The 17,456-nt window shown below is 37.4% G+C and overlaps 1 protein-coding gene across 6 annotated transcripts in view; it reads left to right on the top strand.

Moving 5' to 3' along the window:
• Nucleotides 1-17,456, top strand: part of TENM2 (teneurin transmembrane protein 2) — a 385,853-nt gene that overhangs the window by 252,970 nt on the left and 115,427 nt on the right. For all 6 annotated transcript variants that reach the window (XM_074212469.1, XM_074212471.1, XM_074212470.1 and 3 more), the window contains 2 exons: nucleotides 10,212-10,406; nucleotides 16,559-16,759. In XM_074212469.1, the coding sequence (XP_074068570.1) occupies nucleotides 10,212-10,406; nucleotides 16,559-16,759 (396 nt within the window). The remainder of the gene's footprint in view (nucleotides 1-10,211; nucleotides 10,407-16,558; nucleotides 16,760-17,456) is intronic.

Below are 17,456 nucleotides of genomic sequence, written 5' to 3'. Positions count from 1 at the left end.
TAAATTTATTGAGTGCTTTTTAAAAAATTCATATTTCATTTAATCCTCACAAAACCTGGGAAGCAGACATTATTACATCCTCATTTTACAGTTGCAGAAACTGAGACAGAGGCTAGATGACTTGGTCAAGATCATACAGCTAGTAAGTGTCTACTCTAGATTTGAACTTAGGTCTTCCTGATCCAGCACTTCTATCCACTGAGTCACCATTGCTTCTTTGACATGACATACTAGCAAGATCAACACCACTAAAATATGCAGCTTTAGCAACATAGGCAGTTTGGATGAGCTGAGACTGTCTGACCACTCTAATATGAGATCAGTCATTTTCTCTCCTCTTCATTAGTCAATGTTTCCATACTGCCAAAATGCCTCTGGAGCCTTCTCTGCTTTTTTCCACTCTGCTCTTTGGGACAGATGATCATGCATAGCAATTCCTTCCATTTGATCTAGATAAGAGCCTGTCAGATTCCTCCCTCCATAATGGTGGGATGAGTTTTGTGGGGGGTGGGCTCCTACCTCACCACTCCAGGACTGCTTCTTGATGACAGGCTCCTTCTGGAAGTTTGAAGCCTCCTAAGCTCCCTTGGCAGGGAAGCAGGTTTTATGTCTAACAGCTGGCCTCTCTGCTCTCCAAAGAAAAAGGCTGAAATCCCATCTGTTCCTCTCTTCCCCCCCCCCCCCCCCCCAGTGACCATGTGGACTGGAACATTCATGAAGACATCTACATTTTTTCCTCCCTGCTTCTATCCTGTTCCTCTCCCAGCCCACTTTCCCCTTTTGCAACTACCCCTCTCCACCCTGGTAATTAAGATGAAGTTGTCACCAACCAAAAGATCTTGGTTGTCTGCCTACCGCATCATTTCATCTCCCTGTTTCATCTTGACATCGGAATATAGTCCACCCTCACCCCCCACCCCACAACACACATGGATTGCTGGCCTCAGTACAGTTCAGAGATTCCTCGGCCTCATATGAAGTCTGGGATGGCACATCCACAGCAAGTGCACACAGTACTTACTGCCCCTCTTGTCTCTGATGAGAATTACAAAAAGAAGCAGAGCTCGGGGATGGCACTTCCAACCTCCATTCATCCCTTCTCCCAGAATCCCCCCTCCAGAGGTAGAGAAAGCCCTGCCTCCCTGGTTTCATAGGCATAGTACATATTAACTTAATTTATTGCTTGGTGATGAAGTGATAGTCCATGCCCTGAGCCCTGAAAACTTGGCAACCACGGATGCTTTTATGGTGTATTACAAAATATAAATAACTTTTTAAGGGCTTAAAGGAGCCAGCTCCCAAGATTAAATTGATACTGAAGCTGAAAACCCTTGTTTCAAACCCACCAGCAGAGTAGCACAGCAGTCTTGGAAGGCAGAGTGCCCAACCCCAGTGAAACTTGATATGTTATAAATTTGATCTGTACAGCTCTTGTGAAGTGCTGCGCTTAGCAAAACCTCTCTTTATTAGGAAATAAACCAATCTTTTGAGAGCAGGTAGGTCAGGGGCAGTGGGCAGGGGGTGCTCTACAGGGCAGGCTCTCTTAACAAAGTCACCAGAGGTAGGAGCTGTAAGATAATGGGGCAACAGATGGCTCCAGGCAGGAAGGTGAACAGAAGCCCATGCTGATACCTTGGGTCACATAACCAATAATAATGAAAAATCTACAGCTTTCTCAGTTTGGGTTTGAGCTAAGAAAAAAGCTTGCTGGGTACTTGAAAGAATTTAAATATTCATTATGTAATTAATGCTGCTCAGTCATTTAAAAAAACACAACTTACACTTTTTTTTTTGAAGAACAGCTTAAGTACTTATCGATTGAGAACTTTTATAACTCTCAAAATGGAAGCATCCCCATATCTCTACAGGTATTTTAAATGAATTGAATTAATCATAGGCTTAAAAGTCTCTAGCGATCTTCGTTAACTTCCCTGGGTTTAATTAAAACATCTGTGCACTTTTAATTTATCGATTCATCCAACTCATATGTCATGTTTTTAACACACCCCAGCATGCTCTGCATCATTTTTAACCCGATTTCCACTTAACTAAAGCAATTAAATTCACCCCGGATTAATTAAAGCATCCATACTTTAGTGCTTAAGTCAGCGTGTGCTGCTTTCCCCACATGGTTTCTGAATGTCAGAGATTTGACACACCTGATGAGTTTTTTGTCCTTCTGGAAATGCTTCCCCGATTCACTTTCTGGCTTATTAATGTGCTAGTTGACAGAATCAGAATTAGGAAGTTGGTGGATCTGCCCTTTGGCCCTCCAAAGTGGCGACTGACCCTGGCTGACCAGTGGAGTCCCTTCATTCCCTCTGCTATGTGAGTCCAGTCTAGCTCTTGTCCCATGAAGACCAGATACCTTATCATGGAAGGAAATAATAATAATCTTTGCTTCAGACAAAGCTCCACTGTCCTTAGAATCACCGTGGCATTTTGTATTTGTACTTTGTCATTGAACCTTGACATTTCCTTTCCACAATTTTATCAGTCAGGGCTCTGCCCATTTATTGGATGGGAAAACTGAGGCACTGGGAAACCAAATAATTTGCTGTGAGCAATAGAGTAAGTGAAGGATGGAGCCAGAATCGGGGTCTACTTCTGTCTCTACTAGCACCTGAACAAAATGTCTGGCTTGCAATTCTTCTATATTCCTTGTTTTCTCCTCCACCCCCACCCCTGTCATCAACAAAAATGAGGAATCTGTTACTTTTATGTGTTTAGATAACCTGTCCCCCTTGGTTATTTAAGGAAATCAAACTATCCCCTGCTACCTTTACAGTGCCTTTGGAATACTGAATTTTAAGCAGACTAGAAGAGTCTGTTTTCCAAAGGGAAATGGGAACAGATGCTAACACTTTTCATTTGAAAACATCTTTATTTGTGATTTCTATCTATACATGACGATATCCATGCAGGGACAACAGAGGGCTGGGCTTTTTAACAATGCTTTTTATTACTAACCAACTTTAGAACCTTAGACCCTTTTTAAAATATCCCATTGGCTTCATGCTACATGTGAGAGATCATTTTAGTTAAGACTGGGAATACAGGTGGTTGCTTTCCTTATATCCCATGGTACAAATAACACTGATAATTCATCTCATCACATAAAAGTCCCTGTTGGTGAGAAATTAATTTTGAAGGGGAAAAAAAGCCTTCCACCTTGATCATTATGATAAGCATCAGACTATTTAAGTCTAAAATGTCTTTTTTTTATTAGCCTGTTAGCTTATCAAATGTCATTGACAACACTGACTTATTTTTCTCCAGCATAACTCCAAGAACTGCCTTTTATAATATTTAGGAAAACACAAATTATAATTTTTTACCAACCTTTTTATTGATTTTTAATATAAGTCCACATGCATAATGTCTTATTCCCATAGATGATAGGAAAAAGAGCAAGAACATGAAATATTTTTTGTGTTTATTGAAGAAAAACTCTGAATTCTCTGTTTAAGGCACAAATCAGCCAGAGACAGATTTGTTATTTAAATCATTCTAAACAACCTTTCTTAAGGAAAAAAAAATCCAAAGAGAGAAACATCCATTGTGCTTTTGAAAACATCACACTGACCCATATCAAAAGAAAAGTAGAAATTCCACATTAAGGTAAAACATCATTATGAAGTTCAGATAAACAGTTTAATTCATCAAATAGAAAGTCAAGCCACTTAACTTTCTACACCCTGGAGAATCTTTTCCTAAAATAATCCAATCCCATTTAACCCCTCCCTCTAAGGATTTTCCTTTTTCCCTAGTTGAAGGTGAACTCAAGTGCTACTTCTCTTAATTGAATTAATCAAAGTGCTCTCAGTTTTGATTAATCAGTTTTCAGGTGAGGCTGATGAAGCTTCTCTCTTTAGAAAGTAGTTAGGACTTTGACAAGAATGATGCTAGAGAACTTAATGCTAGGACACTGTCTCCTCAGGTTAATTAAGTACAGGTAACTTTTAAAAAGATGAGACCACAGATTTTAGGCCAAACTCTAAGAAAATATTATTTCTTAATATTCTAAAGAGGGGGAGGATTAATGTGTTTCCACACATGTAACTCTTATAGGTCTGGGCCTCTTTGTTTTGTTGCCTGCCTTTCACTGAACAGAGCATAGGAAAGAGAAAGGAACCAACATTCTGATAAATATCTCTTGATGATGTTTTCACCTTTGGAATGTAATAGATTTTCTTTTTTTAAAAAACCTGCATAGAAATTGTTTCCAAATTGAAACACTTACATGAAAAATAAGTCTCCTGGCTTCAATTCAGTATCTAATGAAAACAGATATTTCATTCCCAGTAGTACCAAAAATAAGGGATAGCCACATTTTAACAATTATAAAAATATGATATAGTAAAAGTTCTAATTGTCCTAGTCATCTGGCTTACATATAGCATTTTCCCAGCAAGAGTACCTTAGACTTAGCTGCTGAAATGCTTTGGTTTGAGTTATGTCAGAGAATGAATCAATTATCCCCTCGAGAAGATGTTCTCAGGTGGAGAGCAGCCCTGGAAACATTGGTGAAGAGTTCCCTTGGCATTTATGTGCCCTCAGTTTGCCCTGGTAGCAAATGGATTACTAGAGAACTTCACTCTTCTCATTAGCCTAGCCTTGTGCTTTGTTAAGTCCACCAACAGAACCCAGATAGCATTCTGTTAGCCAAAAAGCATAAAGTTTTTCATTTTGACTACATTCGGGTTGAGTTGGTAGTTGCTTCTAAAGAGATTTATGCAGAATCTATATTTTCAGTATTTGACATTTAGCAGGAGTTTGGTGGTGTGAATCTGATGTATGTATGTACTGGATGAGCAAGGTTATCACTCTATTTAATTGTCCCTACCATTGTGGAGGCAGAGCTATTCTATTCTTTCCAGGTATATTCTTGGCTTTTCAACTTGAAGATGACTTTTATTTCCAGCTTCTTCTCTGCTCCATCCCTCTGGAAAAGTGATTTTCTTTTTTGAAATTAGGTGACAATCAATAAACATTTATTGAGTGCCTACTATGTACAAAGTGTCCTTCTAAGCTCTGGGGAGCCCAAAGGAAAAACAAAAGGAAAAGAGACAATTTCTGCCAAGGTACTTACACCTGTACCTTACATCATTAGTTAACGGAATTGAAACCAAGGTGCTTACAGTCTACTGGGGGGGGGTGATAATTCACCACAGGAAGCTGAAAGGAGTTGGGGGAAAAAGTATTCAGTGGGAAAAGTGATGCAAAATTCTGAACAAACGAGAAATGAAAAGATGGCTAGCCTGGACACTCTTCTTAAATGGTGGCTCTGAATTCCTACTCCTTCTCTAATCCAAGGGATCAAGGGGTACTGATGAAGTGTGAATTTGAAGGTTGAAATGATTTTAGAGGATAATGAGGTTCCTGAGCATGATAGTCCAATCCAGAGTTCAGTCACATGAAAAACAATTGAAAGGGGAAATTAATGGCCAATGCCCCACTCTCCTTGTAATGCCAGTTTATCAGTCTCCCCCAGCCAAAGCTACTGAATTGTTTGCACAGAAAGATCCAAGTCCAATTTTCTCTCTTTACTCTGAAAAGTTATAAAAATAACTGTGAATCTGAGGCTGGGAGTATTTTGGTAAAATATGTCACTGTTTTAACAATTGCAAAAATCTATTTCCTTCTCTTTCTGAGTGTTCCTGCACCTCCCCTATTGTCTCTTTCTCTCTGTGTAATCCTAAGCAAGGACACAAAAATGGAAGGTTTTTGCCCTGAGCCCTCTATTCTATATTGCTCTGTGATCTCATCAGCTTCCAGGTGTTCAGCTTTCATTTCCATGCATATTATTCTCAGAGCTATATATCCACCTCTAATTTCTCTTCTTAGTTCCAGTCCTACATGAAGAGTTGCCTCTTGGACATCTCGGGAGATGTCTAGTAAGCATCTCAAACTCAACATATCCAAAACAGAACTTCTCTTCCCAACTTTCCTGTTGTTGTTGAGGGCATACCATCATTTCAGTCATTCAGGCTTATAACCTGGGTATCATTCAGCATCCCTCAATTGTAGTCACTCTATGTATCCAATCTATTGTCAAAACTTGTCCTTTCTGCCTTAACAACAGTTCTCATATATTTGCCTTTTTTCTCCACTTAAACAGTGACCACTCATGTATAAGCTCTTATTACCTCTTGTCTGAACTATTTGCAGTAGCTTTATAATTGCCTCAGAAATCTCTAATCTAGTCCATCCACCTGGTGACAAAGTCATTCCCAAAATAAAGGTCTTACTATCTTCCTCCCTTTCTTCACTATCATTAAACTCCAGTGGCTCACTATTTCTTCCATTTAATTAAATGTTTAATCCTATTTGGCATTTAAAACTATTAAGAACCTGGTCCCTAGGGGCAGCTAGGTGGCACAATGGATAGAGCACCAGCCCTGGAGTCAGGAGTACCTGAGTTCAAATCCAGCCTCAGACACTTAATAATTACCTAGCTGTGTAGCCTTGGGCAAACCACTTAAGCCCATTTGCCTTGCAAAAAAAAAGAAAGAATCTGGTCCCTTTCTGTATTCTTGGAATCTTCTTATATTTCACTTTTGTCCATGAACTTTACAGTCATGTAAAGTAAACTTGTCATATAAACTTTACAGTTACTCATATGCAGCATTCTATCCTCTAGTTATGCAGAATTATTTGCATAATTTTCCTCCTGTTGTAATATGAGTCTCCTAAGGACAGTGATCATGTTTTCTCTAGCAGTTAATACATTGCCTAGGATTTAATAAATAGTGAATAAATTGCTTGTTCATTTACTGACCAACTGAAAAAACAAAGGGAATGGAAAATAGACTTAAGAAATAAAAATTCAGAGAATAGGCACACATCTCTCTCAGGAAAGGAGGAAGAAGGGGAAATGGAGAAGAAATGAGTGAGGCTTCTCCAGCTCTGATCTTAGCTATCTGAACATCTCTGGCAAAGCCAGCATTTGCTCTATACCATTTTTGTATGGTTTGATCATGTAGATCTTGTCCAAGTAGTCCAGTGCTGAGGACCCCAGGGCTGACATCCTTCCCAACACAATTGCCAGTCATGGCAATGACCCCCTCCACTGGGTACCTTCTTCCCCTTTCTGAAGCTGGTATATTCATCCCCCTGTATATACTGTCTTCTTTTGTGACTTCCTTCCTTCCTCCTTTAGTATGTGAAGAGACCAGTTCATCAATCAAAAGTCTGGCCCCAGTCAATCCAGCATCTGTACACTTATAGGTCAAGGAGGCAATGCTGAAAAGATTTCAATCTTGACCAACAGGCATCCTTTTCCTTCATCCCATATGTCACTGGCAACCCAAAGGGGCAAAAACAGAAGAAATTTCTATCCTAATTTCAATTTTTCTAGGATAATTTAGAAAAATTGCACTGTTGATTTGATTTTCCAGACATTGAAGTTAACATTAAAGCCATTCTTAACCAATTAGAGAATTTCAACTCCTGTCACCTAGCCCTGGCCCCATTTCTACCATCACCTGTGAATTCAAACTTCTGAAAAAGAAAGAAGAAAGAAGAAAAAAAGAAAGGGGGAAAAAGACAGAAGGAAGATTGCATTATGAACAAAGAGAAAACATTTTAACTCTATTTTGCTGTTAATGAAAATATTGTTTATGTATCTATTTGGGTTCACAAAGATCCTAATATTTTTTAGAATAGGAGTTCAGTTCTGTTCTATTCCTGTAAGTCAAACTTTCCTTGCCATCTTACCTAAAGTTCTTATAATCAAAACTGAAGTATAAAACTTGGAAACATTTTACTAATATGTTGACTATTTTGTTTTTTACTATATTCTTATACTTCAGTATTCAAGGGGAGAGTATCTATATTCAACAAGAAAAAAAATTATTGTTGTTAATTCTCTTAATCAAGAGACCCGCTCTATTTTTACCTAGATTTTTAGCCTGAGTTTTATGAGGAAATTATGAAACCCTTTCCCAGCTCTGAGAATACATCAGTAAACCAATTCTCTCTCAAAAAAATGACAATAATTTTCCCCAGTAAACTATTTAATGTTGTTTCCTCTTCTTCCTTTCCCTGAGTGTTGACAAGGTTATCTTGTATGTGAAGCAAATGCTTCATCAGTCAGTCAGCAGATGTATCCACTGTGGATAGATTCCACTATTAGAAGATCCAAGAAACAGAAAGCAAATTTCCTCACCTTAGAGAGCTTATCCTCTATTCTTAGCTGACCCTTCTACTCTGATGACAAGATGAGGCTATGGAATTTATTGAGCATTTTGCCCAAATTGTTTTTGCAAATAGCTCACCAAATATCATTTGAGAATAGATCTATATCATCTTCAACATTTTTCAAGGGCTGGTCCCAGCTAATTTGACCAGCTTTTGTACAAGTTAAGCAGACAACCTAGGATAACATACCAAATCTTGGCTGTGGAATTAGACAATATATAGGTTTGAAGATTGCCTCTGCTACTAGTAAAAATCCTCTCTCTGAGCCTCAAGATTCTTTTTCTGTAAATGATCTCTTAAGTTCCCTTTCAACTCTAAATCTGTGATCCCTTCAGTGCTTTTCTAGAGATCTTCACACAATCATATCAACTCCATATAGTCTTCCTTGCCTTTTGTTAAATAGATTCATATATGATTATTTTCTCCATTATTTGAGAATCACAAAAAGTCAGTAATATACAATAAGGATTTGTCTGATCAACTTTTTTTTTTTTAACTAGACAGTGCTTAGCATATATACTGCACTGTGCTTAGTTTTGGGGGTGGAAGAAGGAAGCAATGCAAAAAAAAGTGTAATGGATGATCTTAACCTTAAAGAAAATTATACCTAATTGGAGCTGTAAGACATATACATGTGAATCAATAAAGAGCAATACTGGGATTAGATAACCATACAGAGCAAGGAAACAAAAAGTGTCCCAAAGCAATATATACCAGATGAGTTATATAGGCAATAAAGAGAGTAAGAATGGAACTTTTTTTTCTTAAATGCAGATCTTGCAGAATTGTATGTATATATATACATATATGTATATTAAATATACATACATAATATACATTTACATGTCCACATCAATAAAATATATATAAAAGCACAAAACACCATCATGTGAGCTTATCCTGTACTCAAAAATAAGAGATAACATAAACAGATGCTACTTGAGGTAGATAAGGAATCTACCTTAATTACTCAAGATCTCTGAATGTTAGAGGCATTACCCAAGTTTCAAGCACCAAAATGATCTTGAGATGGCTTTAAATGGTGCTAAAAGGTATCATGTTGCCATTTAAGTCTATGGGTGATTTCAACTAAGATACAATTCAGTGATTTCTGAAAGGGAAGGAGAAAAGTAGGGGAATAGGGGAGGAAGAAGCAAGCAGAGCATGGATGCATGGAAGTCAAAGACAGTTCCCAATTTTAGAGTCACCATTAACTTCAACATTCCATCCCACTGATATTTACAAAAGCCTTTCCCAAATAATAAACCACTAAAAACATGATCCTGACCTTCTCCTTCCTTTTCTCTTCCTCTCATGGGCACATATAAATGAATAAAATAAAGATGATAACATATATATACCACCACCACCACTGTACTAATATTCCTATCTAACTATATTCTTGCACTGCTATCAAAAATCCTGATCAGTTGGGGAAGAGAGAGAATAAGCATTTCTATAGTGTCTACTAGTTACCAGACTCAGTGCTGTGTTTTTTCCCAAATATTAATTCATTCAATCCTCACAACAACCTTTTGAGGTAAATATTATTATTAGTTCCTTTAGTAGAGGAAACTGAGGCAAGCAGAAGTTAAATGACTTGTTCAGGATTACTTAGCTATCAGGATTTGAACTCAGGTCTTCCTGATTCACATCCCAGCATTCCATCTATTGCACCACCAGCTGCCTCAAGCGAACTTAATGGATATGTTTAATAAATGTAGCAATAGCTCACTTAGGCTAACACTTTATGATCATAAACCTATTACCTAATGGTAAAATTGTGTTAGGTAGAAATAGTATTATTATATCCATTTTACAGGTGATACAACTGAGACTAAGGGTGGTTAAGTAACATCTCTAATCACACAGCTAGTATCAAAACAGGAATCCAGGTCTTTGGATTTCCAAGTTCAGTGCAGAAAATGACTTTTCTCCCTTGATTTCTGACACAAACTTTGTAGTGTGTGCTCACTGTGTGACCTATTACTTTGTCATCCTTTTTGTAGCTGCCTGCCCTGTCCTATGTAGTGGAAATGGACAATATTCAAAAGGAACGTGCCAGTGCTACAGTGGCTGGAAAGGCGCGGAATGTGATGTACCCCTGAGTCAGTGTATCGATCCTTCATGTGGAGGTCACGGATCTTGCATTGAAGGGAACTGTGTTTGCTCTGTTGGCTACAAAGGAGGGAACTGTGAAGAAGGTAAATATTGGCATGTGCTCTCTGCCTGTGCTCTTACCCTCTCTTTGGAAACTTCAGAAGGTGGGAAAGGTTTGGGGCTTCGATGCAACTGTCCATTGCTATTTCTAGACCCAAGGTTCCATGGCAATGTCCTATTGCATAAATTATTCATGATACTCAGGAGTGTTACTCATATTTAGGAGAATGGAAAGAAACCTGTTGGAGATGTTTCGTGTGTGTGTGTGTGTGTGTGTGTGTGTGTGTGTATGTGTGTGTGTGTGTATATCATTATCATAGTAATTATTCTCATTTATCATTGAGAGTAGATTATTCTTCCTTTGTCCTTTATTTCTCTTTTGGTCTCTGCCTTTATTCATCGTTGGGCCTCTTTTCCTCTCCTGTCATTTTCCCCCTCTCTCCCCTTCTATTTTTTTCTCTCGCTCTTGCTTCTCTCCTTTTTTCCTCTCTTTTTTCTTTCAATTCTCCAAATGGAAAATTTTAAAATTTATTCAGAAAGTGAAAACAAGACTGCCCCTTCCCCAGTGGTGTTTTTATCCTTTACCATAATCTGAAACCCATATAAGTCTGTGCAAATATTTCAGCAAAAAATTAATATCAATACAGAGCAGTCAGGCTTGAAAGACTACAGGTATCCATGTCATTTAGAGACATCATGTAGGGCAAATTATTCTGGTTACATACAATCACATAGAATTAGAGGAAAGTGGATGTACAGCAAGAGAACAGTGATTTTATGAATACTAAAAAGCTCATTGTATCATTTAAGTAGCCTTGGGCATGTGTGGGTAGAAATTAGGGGATTTAACAAACTGAATCAAACCCTACTAAAGATGGTCAGAGTTCAAGCTCAGGAGATGTGGGGGAGGGAGGGGGGAAGGAGGGGAGAGAGAAAGGAGGAGAGAGAAGAAAGGGAAAAGAAAAAAGGAAGAGAAAGAGAAAGGGTAGTAAGGAAAGAGAGTGAGAAAGCACCAACTATTCAATTTAAAATAGTTGAAGTAGATAACTTACTCAGTTAGATATGTCCTTTGTTCTTGCCAATGAAATGTAATGAAAGATTAAAGTGAGAATTCTGAATATAGAGGGTATTGGGAAGACATTCTTAAGGGTGAGCAGACATCATATTCAGTCTCATCAAGCTGTACTATTTTCCATCTCCTTAGGGATTCTATGCAACCTATGATATCCCTTTCATTGAAATTAATTTTAATGACCCTGAAGGCATGTGCACACATAGGCATGCACGCTTGCAAATTCAGTGTGATAACTACAGAAAATACAGAAGTTGGAGTCACTGAACCTAGGTTCCAATTCTACTTCTACTTACTATCTGTGTGACCTTGAGCAAGTCACTTTACTGGGACTCAGTTTTATCCTCTGCAAAATGAAAAAGTCTGGACTTGATGACCTTCCAGCTCTAAATCTAAAATTCTATTATTTCTCTTCTACTCAAGGACTACAAAACATTTTCTATATAAAAATAATTAGAATACTGATACTCATTTCACAAATGATAAAACTAAGAACTATTTAGATAGCAAATTATTATCTTGAAGTCCTCTACTGATATACAAAGTATATCAGAAATAATTTCTTTAGTGAGATCTAGACTCCTGGTTTTCCTCCCCCATGGGTCTTCATTCAACTCCATAAGTCTTTGCTATAATAAAGGGTAGCCCCCAGGTCTGCATCATAAAACCAAATTGTGAGTTTAGATGGAGGAAGTACTGATTTAATAACAGTGCTTGAAAGGTTAAGGTTCTTAAAGATAAATGGATTTCAGGAGGCAAAGCTGCATTCACTGAAAACATGGAAGAGGCCAATTCTATGACAAGGAAGGTTAAAACGACCTTTTGCATACATCATTTGGCAAAAGGATAGTGCCAGAGCAATGACATTACTGTTTTAAAAATCTTTCCCTTCAGTAAATATTGTTCACACAAGTATTAAATCCCAAGAAATGACAAGAATTAATTTCAAGGGGTTTCTCAACTCTTTTGCAAACCCAACCACTCTTATTTAAATTTTTGGAATAAATTAACCTCCCCAACAAAACAAGGAAACCACGTGGAGCTTTATTAAAGGATGAAATCTCCTCTATTGATTTGTGCTGCCCCAAAAGAATGGGCTAGAGTGATTCATATGCTGTTTTCAAAATAGGAAATGGAATTAGAAAGTCTGGGTCAGCATTTTTTTCTTCCAGTTAGCTTTTTATATCTGATATTCATCATAGTCATATCGTTCAAACAATTTACCTGAAATGGCAATGGCATGAAAATCGATAATTGTGATCCACAATTTTTGCTGCATAAACATTGTTGCTCTATTAACGAATTTGCACATGAAATCTAAACAATGTGTTTGTCAGGTTTCACTCCATGAGGTTTGGGGGAGTAGAAAAGTGATGCAAGAGGGATTGACAAATTAGTTTAAGTCAGCCATGTTTTTCGTGTCATTTTCATGGTTGAGTCATTTTTCAATGACATTTAACTTCATAAGTGTAATTCATGGTTCTTCAGGGGTTTCTAGTACATATTGTTTGTGAAACTCCTTGACCTCCTTTTTCATCCTTAGGGATCTAAAATGCATTCACTACCCTTTTTTGTCAAATCTACAGAGGACCTGAGACTAAATGAGTTCTAATGATTTCAGCTGCCCGGGGGTTGGGGTTCCTAGGCACACCTTACTTAGTTTGTAAAGGCCATTGTACCCTTTTTAAGCACAGCAATGTTTCCATTTTTAAAGCTTCATAAAATACTATGGTTGTTCCTCCCTACTAAAGACTCAGCGGCAGTCCCAACAGTGTCACAGGAGGTTAAAACCAAACTAAAAATTTGGAACAAAAATCACTGAAAGCACTCTTCTTCAAATCTGAATTTTGTTTTTCAGTTACCTAATTAAAGAGCACTAAAGGTGTATTTATCTATAACAATGGCCAGGAACAGTTAGTTCATATTTCTCAGTAGAGTAAGTAGTTTATTCGTTGACATACTAGTTCTAGGGTAATAAATCTTTCTGGATTTTCCCCTGCCTGGCTATTATATATCTATAATTCTGAACAGAGAAGAGATAGTTAATTTATCTGCAAGAGAAATGCTTTTTTATTTTATGTATATTACTTTTATTATTGCTTCCCTTTAAAAAGATTATGATATATCCCTGGGAGTTCCTGGATTCAGCACTTTACCCTAGCTTGGTATATAATACATTGGGCTAGATTCAAATTCTTACTAGTTGGTGATTTTGGAAAGGTCACTTTATTTCTCTGTACCTCGTTTTCCTCATCTGTCAAATGAGGAGTTTGATGTGATGGTCTCTAAGGTCTGCCTGAGGCAAGGGAAAAGACTGAGGATAGGAAACAGATATGCCTTTCTAAGATTCTCTTTATTAGAAGAAATGAACCTAATCATTAATAATAACAACAACAACAAAAATTTTGTCAGTCAGTTGTTTCAGTTGTGTCAACTCTCTGCCATCCTTTTGGAGTGTTCTTGGCAAAGACACTGGAGTGGTTTATCATTTCCTTTTCCAGCTCATTATACAGAGGACATACCAAGGTTAAGTTTCTTACCCAGGGTCACAGAACTCAAGACCCAGGACTCTTCATTTCGATGTCTAGCTGCCCCCAAAATAATGTATTTGTATAGTGCTTGAAGGTTCAAAAAGCACTTCAAGTTATTTCATGTGATTCTCACAATAGCCCGGTGGTTTATATACTCTTATTATCCTCATTTTATAACTGAGGAACCTGAGTCTGAAAGAAGTTAAAGAATTTGCTGAGGATCACACAAATCATAAGTGTTTGAGGCAAAATATAAATTCAAATCTTCAATGTTCTAAATCCAGTATTTTATCCAAAAGGCTACCTGAATTTAATCTGGATAAATCAGCTAATTTCTTACAACTTCTGAATTTTATCTATTCTTTGTTTTATCAAAGAAATCTTTTCACCTTTGAAATTTTTAAACCAAATTTTAAATTTAAATAGCTTTAAATCAATCAATTCGAATAGCAAGTTTCAACAAGTGTCATTGAATACTTAAGTTTCTTCCACTTTTAGAAAACAATTTCTGTCCTCTGTGTAAATTCTCCAAATGAAAAGAAATATAAGAATATACCTGAGGCTTTCAGTCTCATCTCAAAATCTGGTGACACTTAATTTGAGCTTGAGATGTTAAACCTTTGACTTCTTAGATGAAATTTAGTTTTCAGGCACTAAATAGTAATTGCAATCATATTCCCCAAACAATTAATATTAAAGGGTTTCTAACCAAATCAGTGAAGATTATCATTGTACCCATCTGTCTAATAAGAAGTTATTCACATAAAAAAACCAACCTTCAAGAATTAATTTCTATATTTCAGTGAAACATAGGTGATGCCAAAGATTTCTACAGTGCTCCTTAAATTCTAAACTCAGATCCTTTTGAATGATGCTAAGAGGATGTTTGTAACAAGAAGAAAATGAAGAGTCAGGGGCAGAGAGACTCCTTTAAGTCCCCAAGAAACATTATAACCTAGAAAGAACTTCTTTCAGACACAGAGGAGAGAGTTCTTTGCAGGCTCAATCTCTAAACCCCAACAGAAGAACAATTTTTAGTTAGTCTAAATTCTTCAGGTCAGAAGTTCCCCAGTGCTAAATGTTTCATGAGCTGGGGAATTTGTGTAATTGTGGAAACTACACCTCTTAGGTCCACAAAGTGAAATCTAAGATCTCTAGAGTGTTATTCTATATTCAAACCTTGTTGCTTTTAGAATTCTCTTCTCCAATGTGCCATATTTCTGTTACCAGCAGTACAGAATGAGGCTGTTTTTCTTTTTTTTCTTTTTTTTTAGGTTTTTTTTTTTGCAAGGCAAATGGGGTTAGGTGGCTTGCCCAAGGCCACACAGCTAGGTCATTATTGTCTGAAACCGGATTTGAACCAGGTACTCCTGACTCCAGGGCCAGTGCTTTATCCACTGAGCCACCTAGCCACCCCATGAAGCTGTTTTTCAACCTTAATTTCCACTTTTTTAACTCCAGGGAATTAAATGGGATACCCAAGTTTTGAGATCATAGCCCTGAACAAAATTTATACTTTATAAGTCAATAAATTGCAGACTTATTCTCTTCTGCAATTTATATATCTAGGAGTAGGTTTGCTAGAACTGTGTCCAAATTGTGTTTTTCATTTGGTTATTAGAAAAACCATAACTGGAACACAAAACAATAATAATATTCCTCTAGTCACTTTAATTATTGAATCTGAATGGCAAAAGGGAAGAAGTCTTGGGTTTGCAAGCAGAGAATTGTGATCTGAATCTCAGCTCTCCTGCATACTACTTTTGTGTTTCTGAACCTGATTCTAAAGTACCTCTTGGCCCTAAATCCTATAATATTATGATCTGATTGATTCATTTGAAGGAAATACTTCGACTAAAAGAAATGAAAGCAGAATTAGTTAAACAGCCAGCTAGTTTATCTGTATGTAGATTATCCCTTGTCATTATACCCCAGAAATGTTTCTTCTGAGATTGACTCCATTGCCACTCATCACCTTTAGTAACTACATTGAGGTATGTTCAAAGAATGAAGACTCATTTTAATATCATTCTAAGAAAAACTTAATTGGGATGGTGAAAATTATATGTGTAGGAATTTTTAAAATTGTGTTTTGTATTCTGGAGGCAAATACTAATGACTTTAGAACTATATCTTCCTATGTTCCTTTTCATTAGTAAAGATCATTGAGAGTTAACCAAGTTTTGGTTGATCTGGTCAGTACAGACATTGTCAATATTATTTGGGTTCCCTGGAGGTCTCTGATGTACCTTATTTGAGTACCTAATATTTATAATCAGCAAGTCTTAAAGATTCCCTGATAAGCTTTCATATAATAGCATTGCTGACTTTTACAGTTTCCAGTTGAGAAAAATCGCCTTTTTTTTCCTCTCTTGTCATCAAGGTTGAGATTCTTTTTAAAAATCTTGGCAGGCTCAGTATATTTTACTCTACCCAAGTGTTTTAAGAAACTACTTAAATACTTTCTGGTCTATTAGGTTTTCTTGCAGTTGTATGGGACTTTGAGGAACCCTGGTCCATTTCCTGTTAAGCAGGTGCAATGCTATAATCACATGGATATATAATGCATTTTTCTTCTCTGTCTTTTTTTTAGTTGATTGCTTAGATCCAACATGCTCCACCCATGGGGTCTGCGTAAATGGAGCATGCATCTGTGGCCCTGGTTGGGGAGGTATAAACTGTGAGCTTCCAAGGGCCCAGTGCCCAGATCAATGCAGTGGGCATGGCACATACCTCAGTGACACCGGACTTTGCAGCTGTGATCCCAACTGGATGGGTCCTGACTGTTCTGTTGGTAAGCCAAGAGGTTTTCTCTTACTTTTTCCCATAATATCCCTACTTTGTCTTTCTTCCATGAACCCAGGTGAATGATAAACTAAACTTGCCTTCAGCTTGGAAAAAAGAGGAACTTTTATAAAGTACACAGTGATGTCCTTGCTGCTGTTGCTTGGGGAACAGGATTTGTGCTTTCCATAGGAATTCTCTGTTTTTGTGCTTTGTTTGTTCCATCACTGAAAATTGATATGGTGCCCTGAAGTGTATTGCCATTTGCATTATAGGGTTTCTTATGTACACTCCCTAAAGGGACTAGGAAAGAAAGTAGAGCAATTCAGCCCTAGACAAACTGAACGGAGCATCCTCTAAAGCAGAAAGAGGCTCCCTGAGGGTGCTATGTGTACATGTTTTAAAGCTCTGCAATACTCCAGTGACAGGAAAATAATGAAGTTGCACAATACACTTTATTTTTCTAAAATTAAAAGTATGTTTATAGTTCAACAGTTCAAGCCAGTTCCAACCATTCCAAGAATGGTTATGTTCGCACTGACAGTGACTATCCAGGCAAGTGAGCATCATTCCGCCCCCTGTATCTGGGTGGTGAGATAGCTGTCAGATTGCCATGGCAATCATGATAGGAATGTTTGTGAAGCTTTGCCTAGAACTGGAAAGAAATGAATATTTCATTCCAAGAGGGAAAAAAAGCCAATTTAAAA

The sequence above is a fragment of the Macrotis lagotis genome, chromosome 1 (assembly GCF_037893015.1).
Source record: "Macrotis lagotis isolate mMagLag1 chromosome 1, bilby.v1.9.chrom.fasta, whole genome shotgun sequence".
Lineage (NCBI taxonomy): Eukaryota > Metazoa > Chordata > Mammalia > Peramelemorphia > Peramelidae > Macrotis > Macrotis lagotis.
Note: the sequence above shows the minus strand (reverse complement) of the source record. Positions and strands in the feature narration are given on the sequence as shown.